Source organism: Brugia malayi, assembly GCF_000002995.4.
Source record: "Brugia malayi strain FR3 genome assembly, contig: Bm_v4_Chr2_contig_001, whole genome shotgun sequence".
Lineage (NCBI taxonomy): Eukaryota > Metazoa > Nematoda > Chromadorea > Rhabditida > Onchocercidae > Brugia > Brugia malayi.
In genome coordinates this window covers 122975-145446 of record NW_025062476.1, presented here as the reverse complement: position 1 = coordinate 145446, position 22472 = coordinate 122975, and the positions used below count along the sequence as shown (strand labels likewise).

The 22472-nt window shown below is 34.4% G+C and overlaps 6 protein-coding genes across 7 annotated transcripts; 5 read left to right on the top strand and 1 right to left on the bottom strand.

The window, feature by feature from the left end:
- Window positions 1–959: 959 nt before the first annotated feature.
- Window positions 960–2788, top strand: Bm6730 (ALKBH protein, putative; the record flags this gene model as incomplete). The annotated part of the gene is made up of 5 exons (XM_043077911.1): window positions 960–991; window positions 1070–1568; window positions 1978–2062; window positions 2167–2302; window positions 2506–2788. The coding sequence occupies 5 exons, from the start codon at window positions 960–962 to the stop codon at window positions 2786–2788; spliced, it is 1035 nt and encodes a 344-aa protein (XP_042933845.1).
- Window positions 2789–3625: 837 nt separating this feature from the next.
- Bma-pcn-1 lies at window positions 3626–4907 on the top strand (the record flags this gene model as incomplete). Of its 2 annotated transcripts, XM_001898469.2 has the most annotated exons (6): window positions 3626–3739; window positions 3805–4014; window positions 4128–4238; window positions 4319–4465; window positions 4590–4682; window positions 4788–4907. In XM_001898469.2, 6 exons carry the CDS (start codon window positions 3626–3628, stop codon window positions 4905–4907), a joined length of 795 nt encoding a protein of 264 aa, XP_001898504.1. The 2 variants fall into 2 exon arrangements, with proteins under 2 accessions (XP_001898504.1, XP_042933844.1); XM_043077910.1 differs by lacking the exon at window positions 3626–3739 and having other exon boundaries at window positions 3808–4014.
- A 2979-nt stretch (window positions 4908–7886) lies between these two features.
- Bm17447 (Uncharacterized protein) lies at window positions 7887–8392 on the top strand (the record flags this gene model as incomplete). Its single annotated transcript, XM_043077909.1, has 2 exons — window positions 7887–7946; window positions 8249–8392. The coding sequence occupies 2 exons, from the start codon at window positions 7887–7889 to the stop codon at window positions 8390–8392; spliced, it is 204 nt and encodes a 67-aa protein (XP_042933843.1).
- A 91-nt stretch (window positions 8393–8483) lies between these two features.
- Window positions 8484–10635, top strand: Bm10269 (CDP-alcohol phosphatidyltransferase family protein; the record flags this gene model as incomplete). The annotated part of the gene is made up of 8 exons (XM_043077908.1): window positions 8484–8583; window positions 8794–8872; window positions 8948–9068; window positions 9270–9378; window positions 9535–9611; window positions 9685–9837; window positions 10282–10467; window positions 10552–10635. The coding sequence occupies 8 exons, from the start codon at window positions 8484–8486 to the stop codon at window positions 10633–10635; spliced, it is 909 nt and encodes a 302-aa protein (XP_042933842.1).
- A 7327-nt stretch (window positions 10636–17962) lies between these two features.
- On the top strand, window positions 17963–21200 carry Bm17446 (Uncharacterized protein; the record flags this gene model as incomplete). Its single annotated transcript, XM_043077907.1, has 6 exons — window positions 17963–18404; window positions 18470–18712; window positions 18973–19239; window positions 19547–19813; window positions 20399–20662; window positions 20974–21200. The coding sequence occupies 6 exons, from the start codon at window positions 17963–17965 to the stop codon at window positions 21198–21200; spliced, it is 1710 nt and encodes a 569-aa protein (XP_042933841.1).
- On the bottom strand, window positions 21126–21542 carry Bm17445 (Uncharacterized protein; the record flags this gene model as incomplete). Its single annotated transcript, XM_043077906.1, has 2 exons — window positions 21126–21266; window positions 21477–21542. The coding sequence occupies 2 exons, from the start codon at window positions 21540–21542 to the stop codon at window positions 21126–21128; spliced, it is 207 nt and encodes a 68-aa protein (XP_042933840.1).
- Window positions 21543–22472: the final 930 nt, after the last annotated feature.

Genomic DNA, 22472 nt, shown 5'->3' with positions numbered 1-22472 from the left:
TATATATATAAGTAAAAATATTAGCTTTTGTAATTAACTTAAAATTGATGTCTTTTTTTGAAAAAGGAGTCGGTTATTGAAGAAATACGACGATAATAAGTAGACTTCTTTCTGATCATTTTTATGTTAAACAACATTTTCCTCTGCTTCATACTTGTTCAAATTTCAATTTGCCTTCTATATGTGCTGTCTGCTATGTTGATCTGTTTTAAATTTAGTAGTTATGAACTTTTTATAATTTAAATAACTCCCTTTGACGATTGTATTCTGTCACCAAGCATACCCATTTCGTAACATTTCAAATCACATAAATTTTATTTAGTTATTGCTCTGGGACTTCCATGAACTACTTCAGTATTTCTAAATGACTCAGTATATTTGAAATGACACTGCTACACGCTGGCTTCTAAGATCAAATATTGAAAATAATAAACCTTATAATTATGAATTAAATGAGAAAATTCAATTCATGTTGTAGCTTATATTCAATCGCCATTATGAGATATTAATGCTGTTCAAAGTTAGCTTGATTAGTGTAGAGTTTTTGCACAAAATGGACAGTGTTGTTTTGAACTTTTCTTGAATTTGCTTGATTCTAACGTAGAGCAAAACCAAGCACTAGTCTGGAAAGGATTTAAAGATGAAATTTGAGAGTGAGATCTAATTATAGGCAGATCTAAATACTAAATTTATATCTTGGTGGTGATATTTTCCACTCTAAAATATTGACCTTTGACCTAATTTTAAATGAATAGTCGAAGAGCGAGAAGATTATACTATGATAGTGAAAATGGTACAATAAATGTTAGCAAATTTTTAAGGAAGTGACCTGTGCACTTGTTACATTTATAAATTTCTAAGGGTAGTTCGTGACATGGTAAGTTGGCAACTTCGATTAACACCAAAACAAGCAGCTGCGAAGATTGTTTTTGCTGTTGTTGGTCTAGCAATTGGAGCATATGGTGTGGCGACTGTCTATGAACCACTTCAGGTTAGCACATTTCTGATTGGACAGAAGTTTAAGAAATAAATCAAAGAGCCGTTGTTTCAGCATCATTTCCATTTGCAGGGACTTCAGGACGAATTGGATTTGCGCAAAAGTGAACTGTTACGCTACTATAAAACGAAACATGACGAGCGTATCCGACAAGCGGTCAACAGATCAGACTGACAAATATTTAATAGGTGTGAATGATGGTAACGGTTATCGTGATCGCTCACCTTCTGACTCTTTATTCAAGCGAACATTCAAGTTTTATAAACGACATGACATGGCACCCAATTTCTCCGAAGTTTTTGATTTACGGTCTTCCTTATCTGCTCATGGAATAATTTGCTCAAAATTCGAACCAGTTGTGGCACCATCGGATATAGTGCTGGAAAAGCTCGGACTTCGTCCAATGTCCGAGTGGACTGCTTCAACTATTACTCACCGACCAGGTATGGTAATGTTGAATGATATTTTTAAATCGAGCAGTCATCTTCAATGGATAAAACGCTCACTGTTTATTTACGCTGAATCACCTGGTTTCACCAATGTCGGCCTACAGGTGCCCAATGTTCGAAATGTAAGTTCAAATATTTGGATTTACAAATGCTTATACTATTTTTTTTTGTACAAACGAGTGTATGGAGGGGGGAGCGGGGTAGGGGGTATATCATCAGTTTTACGCTGACAAGCTGTTAAATCCACATAACTTTCCGGAAGGCTTGAGGTAGAAGTATGTCAGTTTTAAAACTAAGCCTGCCATCAAAATTTCAAGTCCTGAAGTTTTCTTATGTCGTTTTTTCCATTATTATTCCTAACTAATGAAAAAAACTTTTCACATAGCTAAATTTCAACAATTGTGAATTATATTTGAAAGCGCGACAGTTTCTGGTCGAATATTTGAATACATTAAATTATATTTGGCGGATAAAGTTATTAGTACAGAAGAATTCATTCGCTAAATCGATAACCGTAATTTGTTATCTTAGGTATTCAAAGAACATGGACGACAATTGCGCTGGTCTACTCTTGGTCTGCATTACGATTGGGCAACAAAGATTTATCCATTTGAAGGTGTGCATTTCTCCGTGTCACTGATTTTAAAAGAACGTTTGGATTACGAGGAATGCTGTGTGCTAGTAGGAATGGTTTGTTAAAGTTAGAATTCATTTGTTCAGGTGAGTTACTTCCTGAAGAGTTAGTGTCGCTGTCAGATGTTCTGTCTCAGGCACTCGGCATAGGACCGATGTATGCTGATGCTGCAATTATAAACTTCTACTCAAGAAAGTCAACACTGGCGCCACATGTTGATAGGTAATTTATTGAAGGACATCTCTCGAAGATCGTATTATCTAGTTAAGATCAGAACAAGAATGTCTTCACTAATGATTTTTTAATCTTTCATCTGCACTATTACATAAATGTTTTTAGATTGAATAACGTATATTTGTTATATGTATATTTTCGTGATGTTATCTAGCTTCTTAATTGTCTTCGAAGCATTTATTTCATTTCAGATCGGAACGGAGTCTGTCTTCACCACTTATTTCGCTAAGTTTCGGTCAAACTGCAATTTACCTGGCTGGTGGTACTGATTTAGATGACCCAGTTGATGCGTTCTACATACGGTCAGGTGATGTCCTGGTTATTTACGGACCACAACGACTCATATACCATGCAGTCCCACGGATTCTCCAAGATACATATTTCGAGGATAAAGATCAGCCCGAAGAGATAGTGAAATATGCAAATACAAATCGCATCAATATTACGCTTCGGCAGGTTGATGAACATAAATAACTGCGCGATTGTTTAGCTCAAACCAGTACAAAACGGAAATTATCGCGGAAGTGCATTGAGAGTGTATTCAGTGTAGTAGTGCGAAAGATCTGACTGGATAAAGATTATTGGATAATGGATATATATATTTATATATACATTGGCATTATCTGTCCAACTTTATTGTCACGAATGTTTGCTGAACAAAATTACAGTGTAGTCTGCAGTAGCTCAGTGCTACTACAATAATGGAATAAAGAGAACTGACATGTTCCCTAACATTATATATTAACATGCACTATTTGTATAATTTCAACTCTGCTAAGCGAATTTCCTTTCCTGACAAGAAATATTATCTGATGTGTGTGTGTATACATGAAATAATACATGGATAGTTTATGGGTAGTTTGTACTCAATAATGGGTAGTTTGTACTCAATGTTGAAGTGGTCATGACTGATTGCTGATTTGAAGTAAACTGGTTATTGCTGGATATGAAATAATAAAGTTGGTCAGTAAGCATATCATTGCCATGTTATTATACAACAAACCTTATTCCCACTCCGCATTAACATTCACGGGAAGATATCAAGATGGAAGTAGGGGAAGAGGTGCAATATAGCTGCAATCGGGTGACACTGATCTGAATGCGACGCCCTGGTAAATTTGCGCGCTGTTTTGTTGGCGGCAATTTCCAACATGATGTGAATGAATCCCTATTGGGACAGATGTGGGTACGGGTTGGGTAAATCTTCATAGTTGTTTTTGTCTGTTTTGTGTTGGATAAGTGGAAAGAAGGAAGTGATGTACATGGTCGTCGGGTATATTGCAGTTAGATTTGTTAGCTCTTCTGAAGACAATGTTCGAAGCAAAGTTGGGCAGTGCCTCGACGTTGAAGAGAATCGTGGACGCCATCAAGGACCTCGTGACGGATGCACCTTTTGACTGCACTGAGACTGCCATGTGCCTGCAGGTTAGTGGAATGCAGTATGGATTTTAGCAGTACTCTTTTCATCCTACTCAGCTGGCTACTTACAGGCAATGGATTCGTCGCATGTTGCGTTGGTGTCGCTGAAAATGGATGTTGCAATGTTTGAGAGCTATCGTTGCGACAGAACCATCAACCTTGGTCTCAGCTTGGCAGGTATGGCAAGGGCGTTAAAGTGTGCTAACAATGAAGATACCTGCTTGATTCGATATGAGGAAAACGACGATTCTGTACTGTTCCTTTTCGAGGACACGAAACGGGTATCTGTTTATCTTTTTACTTACCGACAATTGCTTATTACAAGCAATATTGCAGAGGCGAGTATCTATTATATGTCTTTGTTTAATACCTGTATTCATTTTTGTATTTATAGGATAAAAGTCAGGAAGTGATCGTCAAAATGATGGATATCGACAGCGAGCATCTTGGCATCCCGGAACAGGATTATTCTGCTGTTGTTTGCATGCCGGCTGCTGAATTCCAGGTATTCTTGAGGAATTCAGTTTACAGTTTAACATTCGACATATGTATCATATACTGTTCAAAGTTATTTTTTCACTTTAGAAAACTTGTCGTGACTTGGCAATGTTCTCGGACTCCTTGATGATAACGGTAACAAAAGCAGGTATTGTGTTCACCGGCAAGGGTGATACCGGTTCATCCACAGTTACTTATGCTCCCTCAAGAAGTGCCGATGAAGAAGAACAACAGGTACATTTCTTAAAGTATTTGTCATCACTTTTTATTTTGATACATTATTGAAATAGGTTAGAAGCAGAACTTGTTTTTCTTCCCAGCAACAACATGTCTTTTTTTTCCCAACAACATGTTATAGGCTGTGTCAGTGGACGTTAAAGAGCCCGTTACAGTCAATTTTTCTATCAAATACATGAATCATTTCACGAAGGCTACAGGACTTTCTGACCGAGTAATTTTTTTCGTTTGTTTTAAGGAATTCTCTTATTTTTCTGTTTTATACATATATATTACTGTATGATGATTATGTGATTATGTGATACCACTGACATTTCAGGTTCGTCTTTCTTTGTGCAATAGTGTACCTGTGGTTGTGGAGTATGGATTAAGTGAAAGTGGACATTTGCGCTTTTATTTAGCTCCAAAGATAGACGATGAGGACAATGATATGAAGTAATCAACCGACTTCTGTCAATATCTTATTGTGGATGCGAGCTAGAAATATTATCTCTCAATATAGTTCATTTTTTATTGTCAGCTGTGCTGCGTAAGCTGACCTGTTCATGGCTTTCGCTACCTACATCCCTTATTGCTGTTTGAATTCATAGTCATGAACATTGATTTAATCAATATTTGCCTCACTTCACTTCAAATCCATTGGTCTCTTTCATAAAATAAAATGGCTACCATTACATTGTGTAGTTTATACTTCTTCTCGTTGCATTTTTTTGGAACATATCAATAATGGAAAATAAGGTTCCATCCTGTGAACTGCTGGAGAATGGGAACTTTTTCAATTAGATTATCTTCCCTCTTTACTTCACCAACATGTTTGGTACAACATGTGTGATGTGAAATTTATTGAGACAACATTATGGAGTTTTAGGAGAATAGGCAAAAAGCCAGAGAAGCTGTCGACTCAGTTTCATAGTTTTTCATAGATAAAAAGCTAATCGGCTAATCGATATAAAAAGCTACTTCGCAACTTACCTCTTCGTCATGAATATCAGGTGATCTATTTATTATACCTCGTTTTCCAATACTGTATGTGGAGGCCGTGACTTTTTATTCTTATTGCTGGTAGATGAAGTTAGATGGCAAATAACTTGGTGCCATTGGATTAATCATTAGCTATTTCTTCCCTACATTTCAGTTTTTTAAAGCCCTTGTGATTGTTTCTATCATGATTACTTCTACAGCTTACTGGACAGGAAAAGTCCCGATTGCAATGAATTTTACAGTGAACTGGTAATTTTCATTGAATAAAATTGAGGTGGAAATTAGAGTCAGAGTTTCAGTCTAATTAAGAACAGAATTTTTGTGCCGCATTTTGGGCTTACATTTACACTTAAATGTTTGATGTTAAATATTAGGAAGCTAATACCAAGGAAAATACACGCTGATCATGTTAAGTTGGAAATATTTCAATAACACTGTTTCTGCTATGCTGTTATAAAGTATAAAGCCAAAATTGCAATATGTTACAGGAATTCTTACAAGAATGCAAGGTGATTCAATAAACACTGTTTTGAGAAAATGTCGGTAGTAGCAAATAATAACTTCGAGACATGAAGGTCGTAGCGTCCACTGCCATCAGTGCGGTGTAATCTGTTTGGGACAGGTTTGATTAGGAGTGGCGGTTTTTTGGGAACTAAAAGTTCTCTCACATATGACCTGATTTGAGCGCTTTTTGAACGGGAATCATCAGAAGGAGTTAAAGGTGGCCTTGGTGGTTTTTCTTTTTCTTTGCTAGAATGTTGCCAGTGCATCAAACCAGAGATGTTTTGTGGAGTTCGCTGTCTTATCATGTTTGCATTGAAAGGAAAAATGGCCTCTAAAAACGGGTATAAGTACGCTGATCCAATCTTCAGTGAACTATTACTAAATTATGTTATCATCAAGTTTAATTTGTTAGAAATAAATGCAAATGACATGGTAATGAGTTGAATCTGAAGGGTGGTGGGAATGAATCCTGGGAGATTGAACAACATCGATGTGATTATGAGGTCGGGCGAGATTCACATTGAATTTCAATTAGCAACAAAGGATACTTGATCACTTCTTTAATTAGGACATATCTTTATCGAAGAGGCAAAAAAAAGGACATTAATCGCTTTGAAGTTCTTTTTTCAGATATTAAATTATTTTTCTCGACGTTCAACATCAATAACAGAATGTTGCTGTGATTTTACCTACATTTCTATTCATTTTTCTCCAATATTCGAACAAAACGAGAATATCTGATTTAATTTAGTAATCTTAAATTGTTTTTCAATCCAGTTTCGACCTGCCATCATTTCTTGTATTATTTCTCCATACTATAATCTTTCTTTGCCATTATACTCTCTGTGCAACAGTACAAACATCCGTTCCTGTCTTCTTTCATTTTCGCTGATTGAAGAATTAATTTTTTGAGTTAGACCAGTAGATTAGGATAGGATAAAACTGATCAAAACCAGAGCTAATGCAAAGTTTGTGTTTACAATATGCCTCTGCTCATTGCATAGTATTATCACATGACAGCAACGTTTGTAAGGAATAATTTAGCTTACAATAAACGAAAAGAGAATAGATTCGTTCAAGAAAGTTCCATCAAGCAGAAGTAGTAGTAATGTGCCAAATGCAGCTGAACACGTTGAGAAATACACAGTTAACAATATATAGTAGCATCGATCAAAAGACAAGAACGAGTGATTCGTGCGGGACTGATAAAATGAAAGTTACCTGGAGAGGCTTACCTTGCTCGAGCAGCAACCCAGGTGTAGCTAATTCTGTTGGAGAGCACAAGCACAGAGGTAAGGGTACTGGTAGCATTCCTCCCACACCTTATCACTTTAGTGGGAATGGAGCAGCAGCAAACGACATTTGCATTCAGATGACCGCTGGCTAATTCTGCTAACAGCTTTTTCAGCATTTTATTCTAAGCTATTCACACATGTTTAACTCTACCTGTCGATTTGTATTGGTTCGGTGTGACAGGTATCAGGAATTGGATTGTATAGTATCACTCCTAATCTAATCTCCAGTAATTAATTTATTTTGGAAAGTATTTCATGACGAGGAGCAACACTTGCACAATATATGACCGTTTAAAAATATACCATTCTTCGCACCCATTCAGAATGAAAGTGAAATGATCTAAACTTCTTATTGAATTAGTCATTGTAATTAATTTATTTTGGAAAGTATTTAATGACGATGAGCAATGATGTCACCCTTATTACAGTAATAACAGTCACGGAAGATCAGTTACAGATCGAATATGAGATTTGGTCTTTCCAAGCAGAAAAATTTAACCGAGGAGCAGTTGGAGAGAATTGCGCATCACGAAGAAAGTTTTCTTTTTAGTTTGTTCGACTATGTTTGGAGTAGTAGAGAGATTTGCATAAGAAAACTTTGCTTATATCTCACTTTTATTCTTTTTCAGTACAAAGTAATGTGTAATGGGCCGATCACCATTTATATAAATTCACCATTTTGGAACTGGTTTATCGAGGTATTGCCATCAATCTTTTGTAAAAGTAACTGAAACGTTGCAATCAGCAACATACTACTCTTGCCTTTTATCTCTAATTTGAAGAAATTTCTGTTACTAGAACCTGATTCACAGTGTCATTTTTATTTCTGAGGTATTGAGTCGATTTCAGTGAGACCATTCTGGATATCTACAAAATTTGTGATGAGCCTGAAACACTTTGATCTATCTGTAGTAGTAACCCAGTAGGAATTGTTAGAATATGACTGGTGCACCAATCGAGAATCCTGCATTCCGATCAGAAACAATTTCCTTCTTTGCAGTATCACCCAAAATGGATAGCACCAAATGTATTAACAGTGCTGAGCTTCGTCCTCATCGTACTACCTTGCTTAATCATTTTATATTATGATTACGATCTATTTAATGGTCCAGTTCCCAGTTCAGGTGAGACACCGGTTCTCTAAACAGTTGATTCTCAGTAATTTTTATTAGAAAGGTTGATTCAGTACTGTAATGAACATTTGAATTTTATGTACCATACCGAGATGGGTGTGGATGATTTGCGCAATATGTTCATTTTGGAGCCACACATACGATGGAATTGACGGGATACAAGCACGACGAACGTCATCAGTTAGTCCAGTTGGTGAATTTTGTAAGTTTTTATCTTTTAAGTTTAGTTACTTGAAACGTGAAAAAATGTCCAACTCTTAGCGAAGTTTCCAGAGAAAGAGCACTGTGAAAAAGATGGAGCAATTTTTATCATTAAGTATATTTGGATATTTTAAGCATTTGAACAGTTAATATACCATCCTATTCCATCCTTTCTGAGAATGGAAATTGAGATAATAATTGTTGCTTGCAGTTGATCACGCATTAGATGCATGCAAGGTATTTCCATTCATCATAACATTATTTGCGCCCTTCAACGAGAGTAACTCCCGGTACGATCATTTTTCCTTGATTCTGAATTTCTCTCACTTAGACTTAATCTTCTTTTAATTGATCAATACTTGCAGCATTTCATCCTTATGTTCGCTAGCGTTGCTAATTGAAATGTTGACTGCTCACACATTTGCTTTCTGGGAACAATACATCACCAAAATTATGTGTCTTAGGTGGTGTTTTGAAGGATTTTATGTAAGTGAATTTTTTAAGTCTTTTGAACTAAGCATAAGAGCTATGCAGCATAAGTAATAACACGTTGTTTCCTTCACTTACAGTGTTAGTAACTTCTTCTTTCACCTCATTACACGCCATTTTTTCAATTAACTGGACACCGTTAATATGACGCAGATTTCTCGAAGTCAATCGAATAATAAAATAGAGGTGCTTTTTTAGGTCTCAAATTTATTGCACATATTGGCCTACTTTGATGGCGACAATTTGGTAACAGCATGTTTGTTCAATAACTGGAAAGTGTGTGATCTAATTATGCTCATTTTCAACGGTAATATTAACTTTCCCAGCTATGAAACAATTGAGTGGAGGAAATGAATTTTTTTTATTTAAGTGAGTGAAACGGATGAGTAGGTGAATGATAATCCTTCCACTTATCATGAGTGATAATATATCCCTTCCACATATCAATCCTTACTGATTTCAGTGTGTTGTATATCAAACATCCTATTCTCGCTGTATCACATCTATCAATTCTATGACTCGCAACCGGTCTCCGAAAAGGTACGAGTTGCTGTGAATTTTCATACCTTCAAATCAAGACGAAACTTATTCACTAACTTGAAAAAAATTGCAGCAGAGTATGATCTGCTGGATCCAGCCGATTATTCCAGCCCTTGAGCTGAACGTGGCTGCATTCTTATGGGCGCTATTTTCACCGGGTAAAGTACTTGCCCAAGATTTACCTATTTTCCTGTTCACCATTGCGATAGTTAATGCGAATATAAATGTAAGTTTTACTTTCACTTCAACATAATTTCCCTAATCTTCTTTTTTTAAACCAAGAACTATCCCCTTGCTATTGCTAGTAGCATTTTATCTGCCAGAGTCTCAACACTTGTGCTGCAGGCTTTATATTACATATAATGAAATTACTCGAGAATGACTCGAGTCAAGAATGATTACTGTCAACATTTATTCACTTTACTTATACTATTTATGCTCAAGCCAAAAGTTAAGGAAATAACCTTGAAGAAGAAGCCTTACTGTAACACTAAATAGGACTAGAAGTATAAGAGATGTGATTTTATAAAAAGGCGGTAATTGTATTCTTCTCTCATCTCCACATGCTACAACTCATTCTGCTCTTTTTATTCTTTTATTTTGAAACGTTACTCTTGAATTTCGCTCAGTAATCCGGAAGAATCCATCCCAAATTACATGGAACTTTCAGAGTCGATTAATAGTCTCACACATGAGTGACTCTTGCGCTCAAATGTGCAACACAGCGGTGATGTTGTACTGTTCGGCTGCGCTGTTCTCAATGACGAATATTCTGAGTGCAGCAGGAGAATTACTGCTGCTGAGATCGCTGGCAGTTTTTTTGTTTGTTGCACACGTGCACTACTTCTTCAGTATAGTAAGTCTGCTTCTGTTGCAGTAAACTTTAAAATATACGGTCACATTCCGGCTTAACTGAATGTGGAAAATTCGTTCGTTTCAGGTACGGGAAATGTGCAGAAAGTTGCAAATCGAAGCTTTTTCTCTACATTATTTGAAGAGAAGTAACATGAGAAAACAAGGATAGACACGATTGGTCACACTGTTCTCAATTTGCTAATATATTTCTTTCTCAAATTGTTTCTTGTGAGGTTTACATCTATCCGTTCGAGCGGTGAACTCGGGTACTTCATTTAAACATATCCTCCTGTAGAACTAGCTAAATTGAAAGTCTCGCACAGATGACAAACAGTTGACAAACGCATAGCGACAATTTATTTCTCATACTTTGTCATGGTCCCCTCTACAAGAACACTGTTTTCTAATTCCAAAATAATCTTGTAACAACAATTCATTCAAAAAAGAGGGGTTAAACTATTCACAAGTAAGAAAACAACCTGAAAACACACCAGAATAAGATGGATTTTTAATTGATGTCACAGAGAAGATTCCACGATTTGAAATATGTCAACAGACCATACACGTTTCTTCGCAGTTATTCTACGTCAGCTATTATATTCCGTTTGCTAAATGATGTGTCAAAATTTGCGATGTAAAATGTGGGCAAGTGGTTGTGGTTATAGCAGTGGAAGAAACCTTGAAAGACCTCACATGAAACGAAATGAGGATAGTTAATATCACTTATATGAGCATAGTTACTGTATGCTTTGCTAGATTTAGTCAAGTTAACCTTTGTATAAGATGCGTTTATCAAAAGTAAGCTTAGTGCTCATTTATTTAGTGTAAATGAATTTTGTCAATGATGTAGCTCAGTGCTTAACATCCAGACAGATTGGAAGTTTTCAAAATGAACTATTTTGCTACATAAATGTTAAAATATCTGATGGATTCAGCAGGCTAATTTAAAGTTGTTCTATTACCTTACTACTCTGAAAATAGTAATAACTTATTTCGAAAGATCGATGCACTCTTTATGAATATGTTTCAGTGAGATGAAGTGAACTATACATTGAAGCCAATATAATTTGATTTCATTTTCTTACTATGTTTGAGGATAAAGTACCACTCATCGCTGTTCTCTTAAAATATTTATTTGATAATATTAAAAGTACTGCAATATAAATTACTAAAACAAAGGAACTGTAAATATCAGTCATCAGAAAAAGTTGAATTCGATGCGATTGAAAACAAAGAAGGCAGGAATAGTACAATTAGTAACCAATTTTGTAATTATCTGTTGAAATACCAATCTCATGGGATAATTATATTTCCTACTTCTTCATTAAAAACTCTGGAATTACAGCAAATTCATGAAGGAGAGAAGATAATAAAGATCCAATAGCATTATAGTATTTACTTCTCGCCTGTGGTAGACAACATTTTTCAGGAGAGAAATAATAAATAGGACATTTGCTTTTCATATCTCTCCATAAGTAATTATGCCACCAGTTTTTTTAACTTCTGTTATTGATTACTCTAAAAATTTGAAGTGTTTTTTTTTGAAGGAATATCACATTTAGTTCTGAAGTAAATTTATCAACCCGAAATGTTGCATTCTGACGATGGCGATATTACTTGCCATATTTGGGAAAGGTTTGGAAATGCCTGTTGAAGGAACTTTAGCTGTGCTTTTGATAATCTATGTCCCTTTATTGCGTTGAATTTGAAAGAATTGGAAAAGGATATCAGGTAAAAAGGAAGACAGAAGCTTTGTTTCTTCTTCAGAAATTGAATCTCTCGCTAAGTGCGTATCTGATCTAAAATTCAGAAATATAGGAATTTCACTTATTGCATTAATATTGAACGCTTCAACATGGTGCCCAGGCGTAGGTTAAGAATTTTAACACCTGGCTTCAACAAATAACACAAAAAGCAAAAAAGTATTGAAGTAAGGCACACAAAAAGCAAACCGTAGTGCATGCAAGCAATAGTGTATGCAATGCAATAGCTAAAGTGCATGAAATAAATTAATTTCATAAAACGCATGCAGGTAGTACTATGTAGTGCCAAGTGATTAAGTATTTCAAACGAAGCAACCTGAGAGACTGATCAAATAAGCAAGAAATCTACAACTTCGCTGATAAGCAAGAAGTCGCTCTTACAGTTTGCTAACACAAGGTGTATACAGTACTAATTAGTTCAAAAAGAAAGTGCATAATTATTAAAAGATCGTTGCATCCTCACAAGCCATTGAACATCGCAAACGTTGTACTTCTGCCGTTATATTATTGCAATCTTTTCTTGCATTTTGGATTAGTAATTATATCGCCGTACTTGTAAATTATCTGTGCGAGTAATATTCAGAAATAACGTGGAAGAAAAAGTTCGCATCTTGCAAGCTTGCTGTAATGGTGGTGAACAGCAAACTTGGTAAAAATTTTTAGTGTAGAAAATGTGATTCATCGGGAAATCTGGATCGTCTGAAATGCTTTATATTGTAAATGGGAATGTCTACATCTAAATTTTCAAAAATAAACGGAAATATTAAGAAGGAAAAAAAAAATTACGGAATAAATTTCTAACCATTCAATACTTTTGGAAGCATAACAAAATGCATTTGTCCTATTCACACATGAATAACTTTATGATGAAATCAATTGCAGAATGCATTGATCTATGAGTTACAGAAAATTTCGAATGTAAAATTATTTTATTATAAACTATAATAATAAAATAATTTCATGCCAAAAATAATTAAATGACGTTCAGGTAAGTCATTTAATTAGTTTCTCATTCCCCTTTAGAATTGCACTAAACAGCCTACTCCAGAGTCAAAGGGAAAAAATCTTTCCATAAAATCCCTTACCGAATTTTCATCGTGCCGAAATCCTAAATCTTCACACGAGCAATGAATGTTATATCATTCATACATCAGCATGATTTTCTAATTTCTTGGATGTTTCGAGAAAAAAACTAATTCTACTCAAAGTTACTGGAAAATCAGAAAGTCACAAAGTCTGATATGAATGACTCAAACTCGTTTATGCAAACATTAATGCCAAATAATTGTGTGATAACTACGAATTTGTACTGACTCAGACTAATCATAACTGTGATAAATGATGTGATAATTATTTTTCTACTTTCAAAACATTCTCATTTCACAAAGATTTGTCATTAGAATGCAATCACAATCACTTCTGCATTTTCTGTTCACAATATCTCTAATAAAAACAAACTGCATAAATCGTCAAGGAATTTTAATAGCAGTGATTGTATGTACTATCTGTGAAATAAGACAATGACAGTTTTTCCCGCAAACCATTTATTTATTTTAATGAGAATGTGAGTTGATATTAAGATTGAACTGCTGTCACGTGGAATGCAGAAAATCAAAGATATTGTATCACTATACCAAAATTAAGTTTAAAAGTCAAAGATATTTGTTATTTTCGATCTCATTTTTATTAGTTATCTCATGCTTTTCTACTTGTTGACATTTTCAAGAAGCTATAGAAGTTATAGTTGAAGTTTAAATTATTTTGGAAGAAGTTTACTAAACTCGAGGAGATTCGTTGGACATCGATGTTAATAAGTGGAGTAGCATGGGAATAAAATAATTCTTTTATCAAGAAAAGCAACAGTATAACAAATTTTATAGAGCAAAAATTGAGGTATAAATAGTGGAAATCCCTTTTTGTGGTCGAACTGCCACTTGGTTGATCTCTACTGGTTCACGATAAAAGCACTATCCACTTGAACATGAGTTACCTCTTTATATAGCAAGTAGTATTCAAAAACAAAGTACATGATTTCCAACACTAAGTTAACTCGATGGAAAGGAAGATCAGCCCAGCAAAGAACTACTAAACTCGTTTACAACCAAATCTAATTACTAATTGACATGCCTCAAGCGAAGTTAGCTAAGCGAAGGTTGTTAACTTCGTAGATTCAAACATAATTTATAATTAGTAACGAAGCAACAACACTGATACCGTGTAAACAATCCTCGTGAAAGATGAGTACAAAATTTCTAAGTGGAACAAGACGATTTTTAGTTTTATGGATGTAATACAATTTTATTTGATATATTTTGTTATTTAGAGGTTCGCAAAACTTATTTCGAGTTTCGAGAACCTCTTCAAATCAATTAAAGTTTATTTCATTCAATCAATGACACTGAATCACCAACACTGAAAATATCAAACGATACTCCCGTTCACTCTTAGTCAAATTATATTGTTTTGTAATTCATAAAGGGTATACAGAAAAGCCATCATTCCATCCAGAAAGCCAAACTGATGCTAATCATTTCTTTTGGTGCTACAAAACAACTAAAAATTTTTATTCTAGAAAACGAAACACAATTTGGGCATTATTCGTAAACAATAAGAAAAGGAGCGTAGCAATAGGACATCAGAATGCAGCGACCAATTTATAATCTCATTTTATCATTGCATTTTTACTGTTTTATCTTTATTTTCTTTGTTATCTCATAATTTCAGCATAAACGTACTAAATGATGGTAAAACCTAAAATTCGGAAGTAAGCATTTAGATTTACAGAATGCGCTCACAGAAAAAATTAACAACTAAAACTTGCAAAATTAACTCAATTATACGACTATCACTACGCTTTAAATTGAACTTAAAAGAATTGCCATAAAAATACAAACCAAAACTTACCAAAAATATAATAAAAAACATAAAAAAAAAAAAAAAAAAAAAAACATGAGAATAATAATTATGGATAAAATAACAATAAAAAACATTGTTATGCTTTCTTAAAGGCTCAAAAAGGCATTCGTAAGCTATCAACTAGGAGAGAAAAAATTGATAATGTAAGACAAAAAATGTGAAAAATAATGTGAATTGAATAGATCAAAATCTGTTTGACATTTAGTCTTTAATTCCAACAAATCTGAAAAAAAAAAAAAAAAAAAAAAAAAAAAAAAAAAACATTCATATAAGTATTTCTGTCATTTCACAAAATTGTGTGTTTCACCATCTTCTTCACTTTATCTGTAAAGTTCATCATTTGGTTCAATCTTCTGCTTTACATCGCTTTTGCTAAAAATGAAATTCTCGTTAACTAATCTCGACAATAATAACATTGTCGCATATAGGCACTTACCTGGTTCACTTATCTGATTCACAACCAAATGCCGTTCCGATCTGTTTTCATCAGCTGCTCTCAGACGACACTTCAAGGTCAAGGTGTCTCTGGTAAAAGAGCAAAATTGACAAGCACTTTTCGGATAGCTTGATCATCCTTGACGACAAGGGAAATACTGATAAAGAATCAGAAACAGGTGATAATGAATCACATAAGGATTTTTCATTCTATCCTTTATTGTTTATTTTCTTTCAGCTACATGAAATAAAGAATCGAAAATCGAAACTGATCTCATTCATAGCTGAAAGTCCACAATATCTATTGTATTAGATCCTTCCAAAGGCAACATTTAGAAGTGACTTTTGCTTCAGATAAGTAAACAGCTACTTGTTACCTAAGTTATTAAAATACAATGTGATTTGATTATTTTGTGGCACTAATATTTTGTGATCATTTTTAAATTACTTAATTAACTACCAAATAATGTAATAGAATGCTTATTGCAAAAACAAATGTCATGCAGGAATTTTTCAGATGAGAAAAATTATGAATGCGTTTGTCTCAGATGTCCTATGAATACGAAGAATTACAACGAATATGTAACACATATGTAAACACATCAACCTTTCGTTTATGAATGCAGAATGTCCGGTTGTGGGCGGGTGAACATTATTTTGCAATGAGGAGCAAGCGCGAGAACCTCAGCCTCAGTTCGAGCACTGTTGCAAGTTCTTCGCCAACAGGAGTAGACTACAAAAACACGAGAAATGCTGTCAAACACAATTTCGTTAGTTAGGAAATTTTGCAGAATTTTAAATACATATGTCAGCCTGAGATGTGTGTGTTATGAAGCATTTGTGACCGCTGAGTGACAATAGAAAATCCATTAGACACACTCATTAAGCTGTATATATATATATATATTTTCATATCTTGCATTCAATATGTATGTAAATTTACAGGTAGAGGTGGATGAGAATGTCGAAATATTACTGCATAAAACAGTGAGAGTAGTTGACTTGAAATCAGTGCTTTTCTTAATAAATACGAATTTCGATGTTAATGTTTGCGCTGTGAATGGATCATGTGTTTACCGCCTTACCATCCTAGTGTTCAGTATGACAGCGAAATTATAGTGCAGAATTTGGTAAATTAATATGTTTAGTGAAATTTGTAATTAACTTCAAATATGTGCTAATTGGAGTTCTTTACGGAAATTCTTTAATGAAATTTCAAAAATTCAAAAATTTAATGAAATTCTGAGATTCAGAGAAATAATTCACCAGAATCCTTGGATTTCCCTGGAACATAATTAAAAGCAGCTACTAATCTTTTGCTCCATTGGGACTCATTTACCAATCAATATAATAGGTATTTTTCTATAAACAGGCAGATTCAGTTCTGTGATCTAATCTTAATTGCAATAATCACAAAACATACAGTAAAAAGATATTGTAATGGATCCCTTTCTCAGCATCTCCCGTCTACTTGCCTCTTGTGGAGACACGACGACAAACTGAAGTGGGATGGGAGCAGACCTTGTTACGTTTTCACTCGAAGACAATGGCAATTGGAATAGTAGCAGTCTTGGGATCCTTCTTCTTACAATAGAGGTCCCTAAGTATGGGAGTAGGGAATAGTTCATTCATCGCGTTCCTCCCATTTCTTCTCTTTCCCACTTAACAAAGCCTGCCTATCCTTCCAGTCATAACTTCCTAATTTCTTGCTTGAAATAAAGTTTAAAAGACTAACTCAAATATTTGTAAAATGTAACAGTAGTGAAAAAGGTGTGGTAGTATTACCGCTTCATGCAAGCTTGCTTTCTACGCTGAATATACGTAATTAATTAATTGCATCTATGCATTTATGCAAATGTTAATTTTTAAAATTTGTCCCATCCTTTCAAGCATCAAACATCGTTTCAGCTTATGTTGAAATTCCTTCCTGCAGTAACAAGAATACTATGTCAAAAAGCAACAACTATCAAATTTCAGGTGATGCGTCCACCCGAGAAAGTCCTATCAGTGATACTATCAGTAGGCATACAACGCGAATTTATTAAATGCACAAAATTAAATGCTTGAAAAATGGAAAATGCTCGCAATTTCATTTCTGACAATGCCACTTGGTTTTACACATATTATTGAAATAATAGAGCAGTATCTATCAGTATTCAAAGCACCGGATTTACGTACAAGCTATTGTAACCGCTTCTTTCGGATTCAAACGAGCATTCATAAACTATCAGTTGGGAGAGAGGAAAGCGAGAATGTAAAAATATGACAAATAATGGACAGATTAAAAACTGTCTGAACCTTTGGTCTTTAATTTTAACCAATCTGAAATAAAGAGCTTCCATTTGAGTATTTCTGTCATTTTACGAAATTTCGTGTTTCACCATGTTCTTCACTATGCCTATGACACCCATTATTTGGCTCAATCTTCTGCTTTGCATCATCTCTGAGAAAAATAAAACTTTCCCTATAATTAACCTCGATACAAGTGATGAAATTGTCACATGTACTGCTCATTCTGGCACCTCAGATAGCTTTGATATCTTCGATTACAACAATTTTGAGCCATTGTTTGGCTCAGAATTTCTATCCGATCCTTCGCAGTTGATTGATTTCGATCAGTTGAATGAAATTGAGGATATAAGCAGTAAAGAATCGAAACCCGAGATCACAAATGCTCCTCATCCTGGCTTTTTAGATAGCTATGATTTGTTGGACCACACTAATTTGGACTCATCACTTGGTTCATATACAGATTCAAATAGGAATGTGTGGAGAGATGCTAATGGAGAATTAGAAACGAATGATGATATACTGCGATATAGAGGTGAGACTTTTGCTTCAAATATATGAAAAGAAAAGTAAACAGCTTTTGTGATCTAAGTTATTTAGATGCTCAAAGTGAAACTTCTTCGGCACTTAATGTCAACACCGATGACATTATCACATGTATGTACTTACCTGGTTCACAACAAAATGCGGTTCCGATCTATTTTCACCAACTTACTCTTTCCTCAGACGGCACATCCGGTCAACACGGAAATGCTGAACAGAGCAACATGGACAATAAGCACTTCTCGGATAACTTGAATGTCCCCAAGTACAGGGGAAATACCAATGAAGGATCAGAAACAAGTAATGACAAATTGTATAACGATTTTTCGTTCTATCTTTTATAGTTCTTTACTTCCATCAGCAGCATGAAATTGATAAAGCGACTAAAAGTATGGTTATTGCTTTATATATGTGAGACTTTTACCTAAGTTATTCAAGATGCAATGTGATATTTTTTTTATGGCAATGATATTTTTGTGATTTCTCACATTATTTCAACTACCAAACGGTGTAATAGATTACTAACTGCAAAAATAAATGCTTTGACAAGAATTTTTCAGATAAGAGAAATTATACTTGTCATTATCGTGGGTGTACTATGATCACGGAAAACTACAAAGAATATATAACACACAGAAAAACACACGGTCAACCCTTCATCTATGAATGCAAAGTGCCCGGTTGTGGGCGAATATTTGACTATGAATCATCATTTTATAATCACATACAGACGCATGAACCTCGTCCTCAGTGCGAGGATTGTGGCACATTTCTCGTCAACAGGAATGCACTGCGAAAACACAAGAGGCTCTGCCAAACAAAATCTCGTTAGTTTGTAAATTTAACAGAATCAAAAACATATATCAACCTGAAATGGAATGCAGAATGCGTGTGAAATGTGTGCTATGAAACATTTGTGAGCGCTGAGTGACAACGGAAAATTCGCAATTAAACTTTTTGTTGCAACTATACGCAAAAATAATTAAACAGCTTTTTGTGATCGGAATTATTTGAAATGGAATGTGGTAAGAGTATTTCAGTGATACTATTATGGTTTACCAGATTACTTAATTAGCTGCCAAACACGATAATAAAATATCAATTGCAAAAAAAAGTATTATAAGAGTTTTTCAGACGAACGAAGCTACGAATGCCTTTATCCCGGATGTGCTGTGATCGCAAAAAGTTACAAAGAATATGTAACACATAGGAAAACACACGCTCAGCCCTTCATCTATGAATGCAAAGTGGCCGGTTGTGGACGAACATTCAACTATAAATCATCATTTCGTAGTCACAAGCAAACGCATGAATCTAATCCTCAGTGCGAGTGCTGTGGCAAATTCTTCGCTAGCGTGAATATTCTACGTAGGCATAAGAAGTGCTGCCAAACAAATTCTCGTTAGTTTGCAAATTTAGCAGAACTATACGCGAGGATAATTAATAATTAAATAATTAAACAGCTTCTTGTGACATAAACTATTTGGAATGAGATAATTTCATGGTAGTGATATTTTGATGATTTTCTGAGTTACGGAAATTCGTGACTGTTAATACAAATTCAATCAATACTGATAATACAAAATTCAATACGTACTGCGATATTTATCTTTCACATCATGCAGTCACCACAATTTTTTTTTTTAATATTTAAAAGGCTTTTATTATTCGATTACATGAAGTTGAGAATATAAACAATGAAGAATCGAAAACCGAAACTGGTTTCGCGACAACAGGAAATTAACAATTATCTGTTGTGCGAGATCCTTCCAATTAGTAGTAACATGAAAAATATAATTTCTGCTTCAAAAATATGAGAAGATAAGTAAACAGATTATGATCTAAGTAGTTTAAAGTGTGATATGATAAAGTTTTTTATATATTTATGGTATTATTGATATTTTCATGATTATTCCTTACACTACTTAATTAACTACCGAATCATACAATAGAATGTTAGTTGCAAAAACAAATTCCATTTTTTAGGTGAGGAAAATTATGAATGTCTCTATCCCGGATGCACTATGGTCACGAAAAATTACAACGAATATGTAACACATAGGAAAACGCATCAACCCTTCACCTATGAATGTAGAGTGCCCGGTTGTGGGCGGACATTTGACCACAAAGCATCATTTTGCAATCACAAGCAAACGCATGAACCTCATCCTCAGTGCGAGTACTGTAACAAATTCTTCACCTGCAAGAGTGGACTACAAAATCACAAAAGGCGTTGCCAAACAAAGTCTTGTTAGTTTGCAAATTTAGCAGAATTTTAAACAGATAAAACAGATATGTCAGACTGAAAAAAGAATGCATGTGAAATGTGTTATTTGTTCCACTCAGTGACAATACAAGGAGAAATTCTCAATTACACTTTTTGTTGCAGCTAAGCAACTTCTTGTGATTCTAAATTATTTGAAATGGAATGTGCTAGGATTATTTCACGGAAGTAATTTTTTAGTAGTTCACTTAATTAGTTGTATCAGATTACTTAATTAGTTGCCAGACACTATAATAAAATACAAATTGCAAAAACAAATAACACAGTAATTTTTTAGGTGAACGAAAAAGCTACGAATGCCTTTATCCCGGTTGTGCTGTGATCGCAAAAAGTTACAAAGAATATGTAACACATAGGAAAACACACGGTCAGCCCTTCATCTATGAATGCAAAGTGCCCGGTTGTGGACGAACATTCAACTATAAATCATCACTTTACAGTCACAAGAAAACGCATGAGCCTCGTCCTCGGTGTGAATGCTTGGCAAATTCTTTTACCGTATGAATGCATTGAAATCTCACAAGAAATTGTATTCCGAAACTCCTCGAAGTTAGCAAAACTTATGTCAGCCTGAAATAGAATGTACGTGAAGTGTATTGTGAAGCATTTGTGACCGTTTGAGTCAGATACAAAATTCATTGGACACACTCATTAGATGCTGTATATTTTTCACATCTCGCACTCAATACGTAGTAGTTGCCCATAACCTGAGAAGCATCTGCTTAAAAAGATGTTGGTAGTTCCAACAAATATTGAAAATATCAGCAGGGAAACGGATACCTCTTCACTCTTTGGCGAACTGCTTTGTTTTCTAATTCGTGGAAGATATGCAGAAAAGCATATCATTTTATCCGGAAAACCAAACTGATGCTAATCATTTCTTTTGGCACTATATAACAACAAAAATTTTTTATTCTAGAAAGCGAAACACAATTTGGGCATTCTTCACAGACATAAGAAAAGGCGTGTAGCAATCGGGCGATTAATAATTTCATTTTATCATTGAATTTTTACTGTCATATCTTTTTTATCCTATAATTTCATATAAATGGCGTAAACGTACCAATTGATTGCAAAACGTAAAATTCGAAAGCAAGCATTAAAATTTAGTAAAACATGCTCAAAACTGAAATAAACGATATGTCATGCAAAAAGCTAATATGACAAAAGCATTATAAATGAGAGGAAAGTATTCACCTAATAATTTATAACAAAAATTGGCATTACGAAGTGATTTTAAATAAAGAAGTCATATTATAAAAAAAAAAAGTCAAGATAAATTTTTAGCCTACTTTTTATAATTGTTGATCATTAATTTACTGACTTAAGTTCAGTATGCAAAAAACTGTTGTCCATTCATGACAAGTAAGGATGCCAATATCAGTAATTTAGTCTAAGTCTTAACATGCAAAATAAATATCAGATATCCATTTAATGAAATGAAACTCAATAGAAAATGATTAGAACAATACATTTAAACTTAGGGTTAGGCTTAGGGTGACATCAGATGTAGTAGCAGCTATCGATGACCAATGAATCACAGTGGCAATAGAGAAAGGAATATTCATTCAGTTGCACTCTTGGCCAAATTTTATGAAAGATATGAAGGAAACCATATCATTCTGTGCACAAAGCCAAACTGCGACGAATTCGTAATCATTTTTTTTGGCGTAAAACATTTAAAAAAATTTCCAGAAAGCGATATACAATTTCGACATTCTTCGCAAACGGCAAGAGTTTTCGCTACATCAAAAATGCAACGGCCGATTAATGATT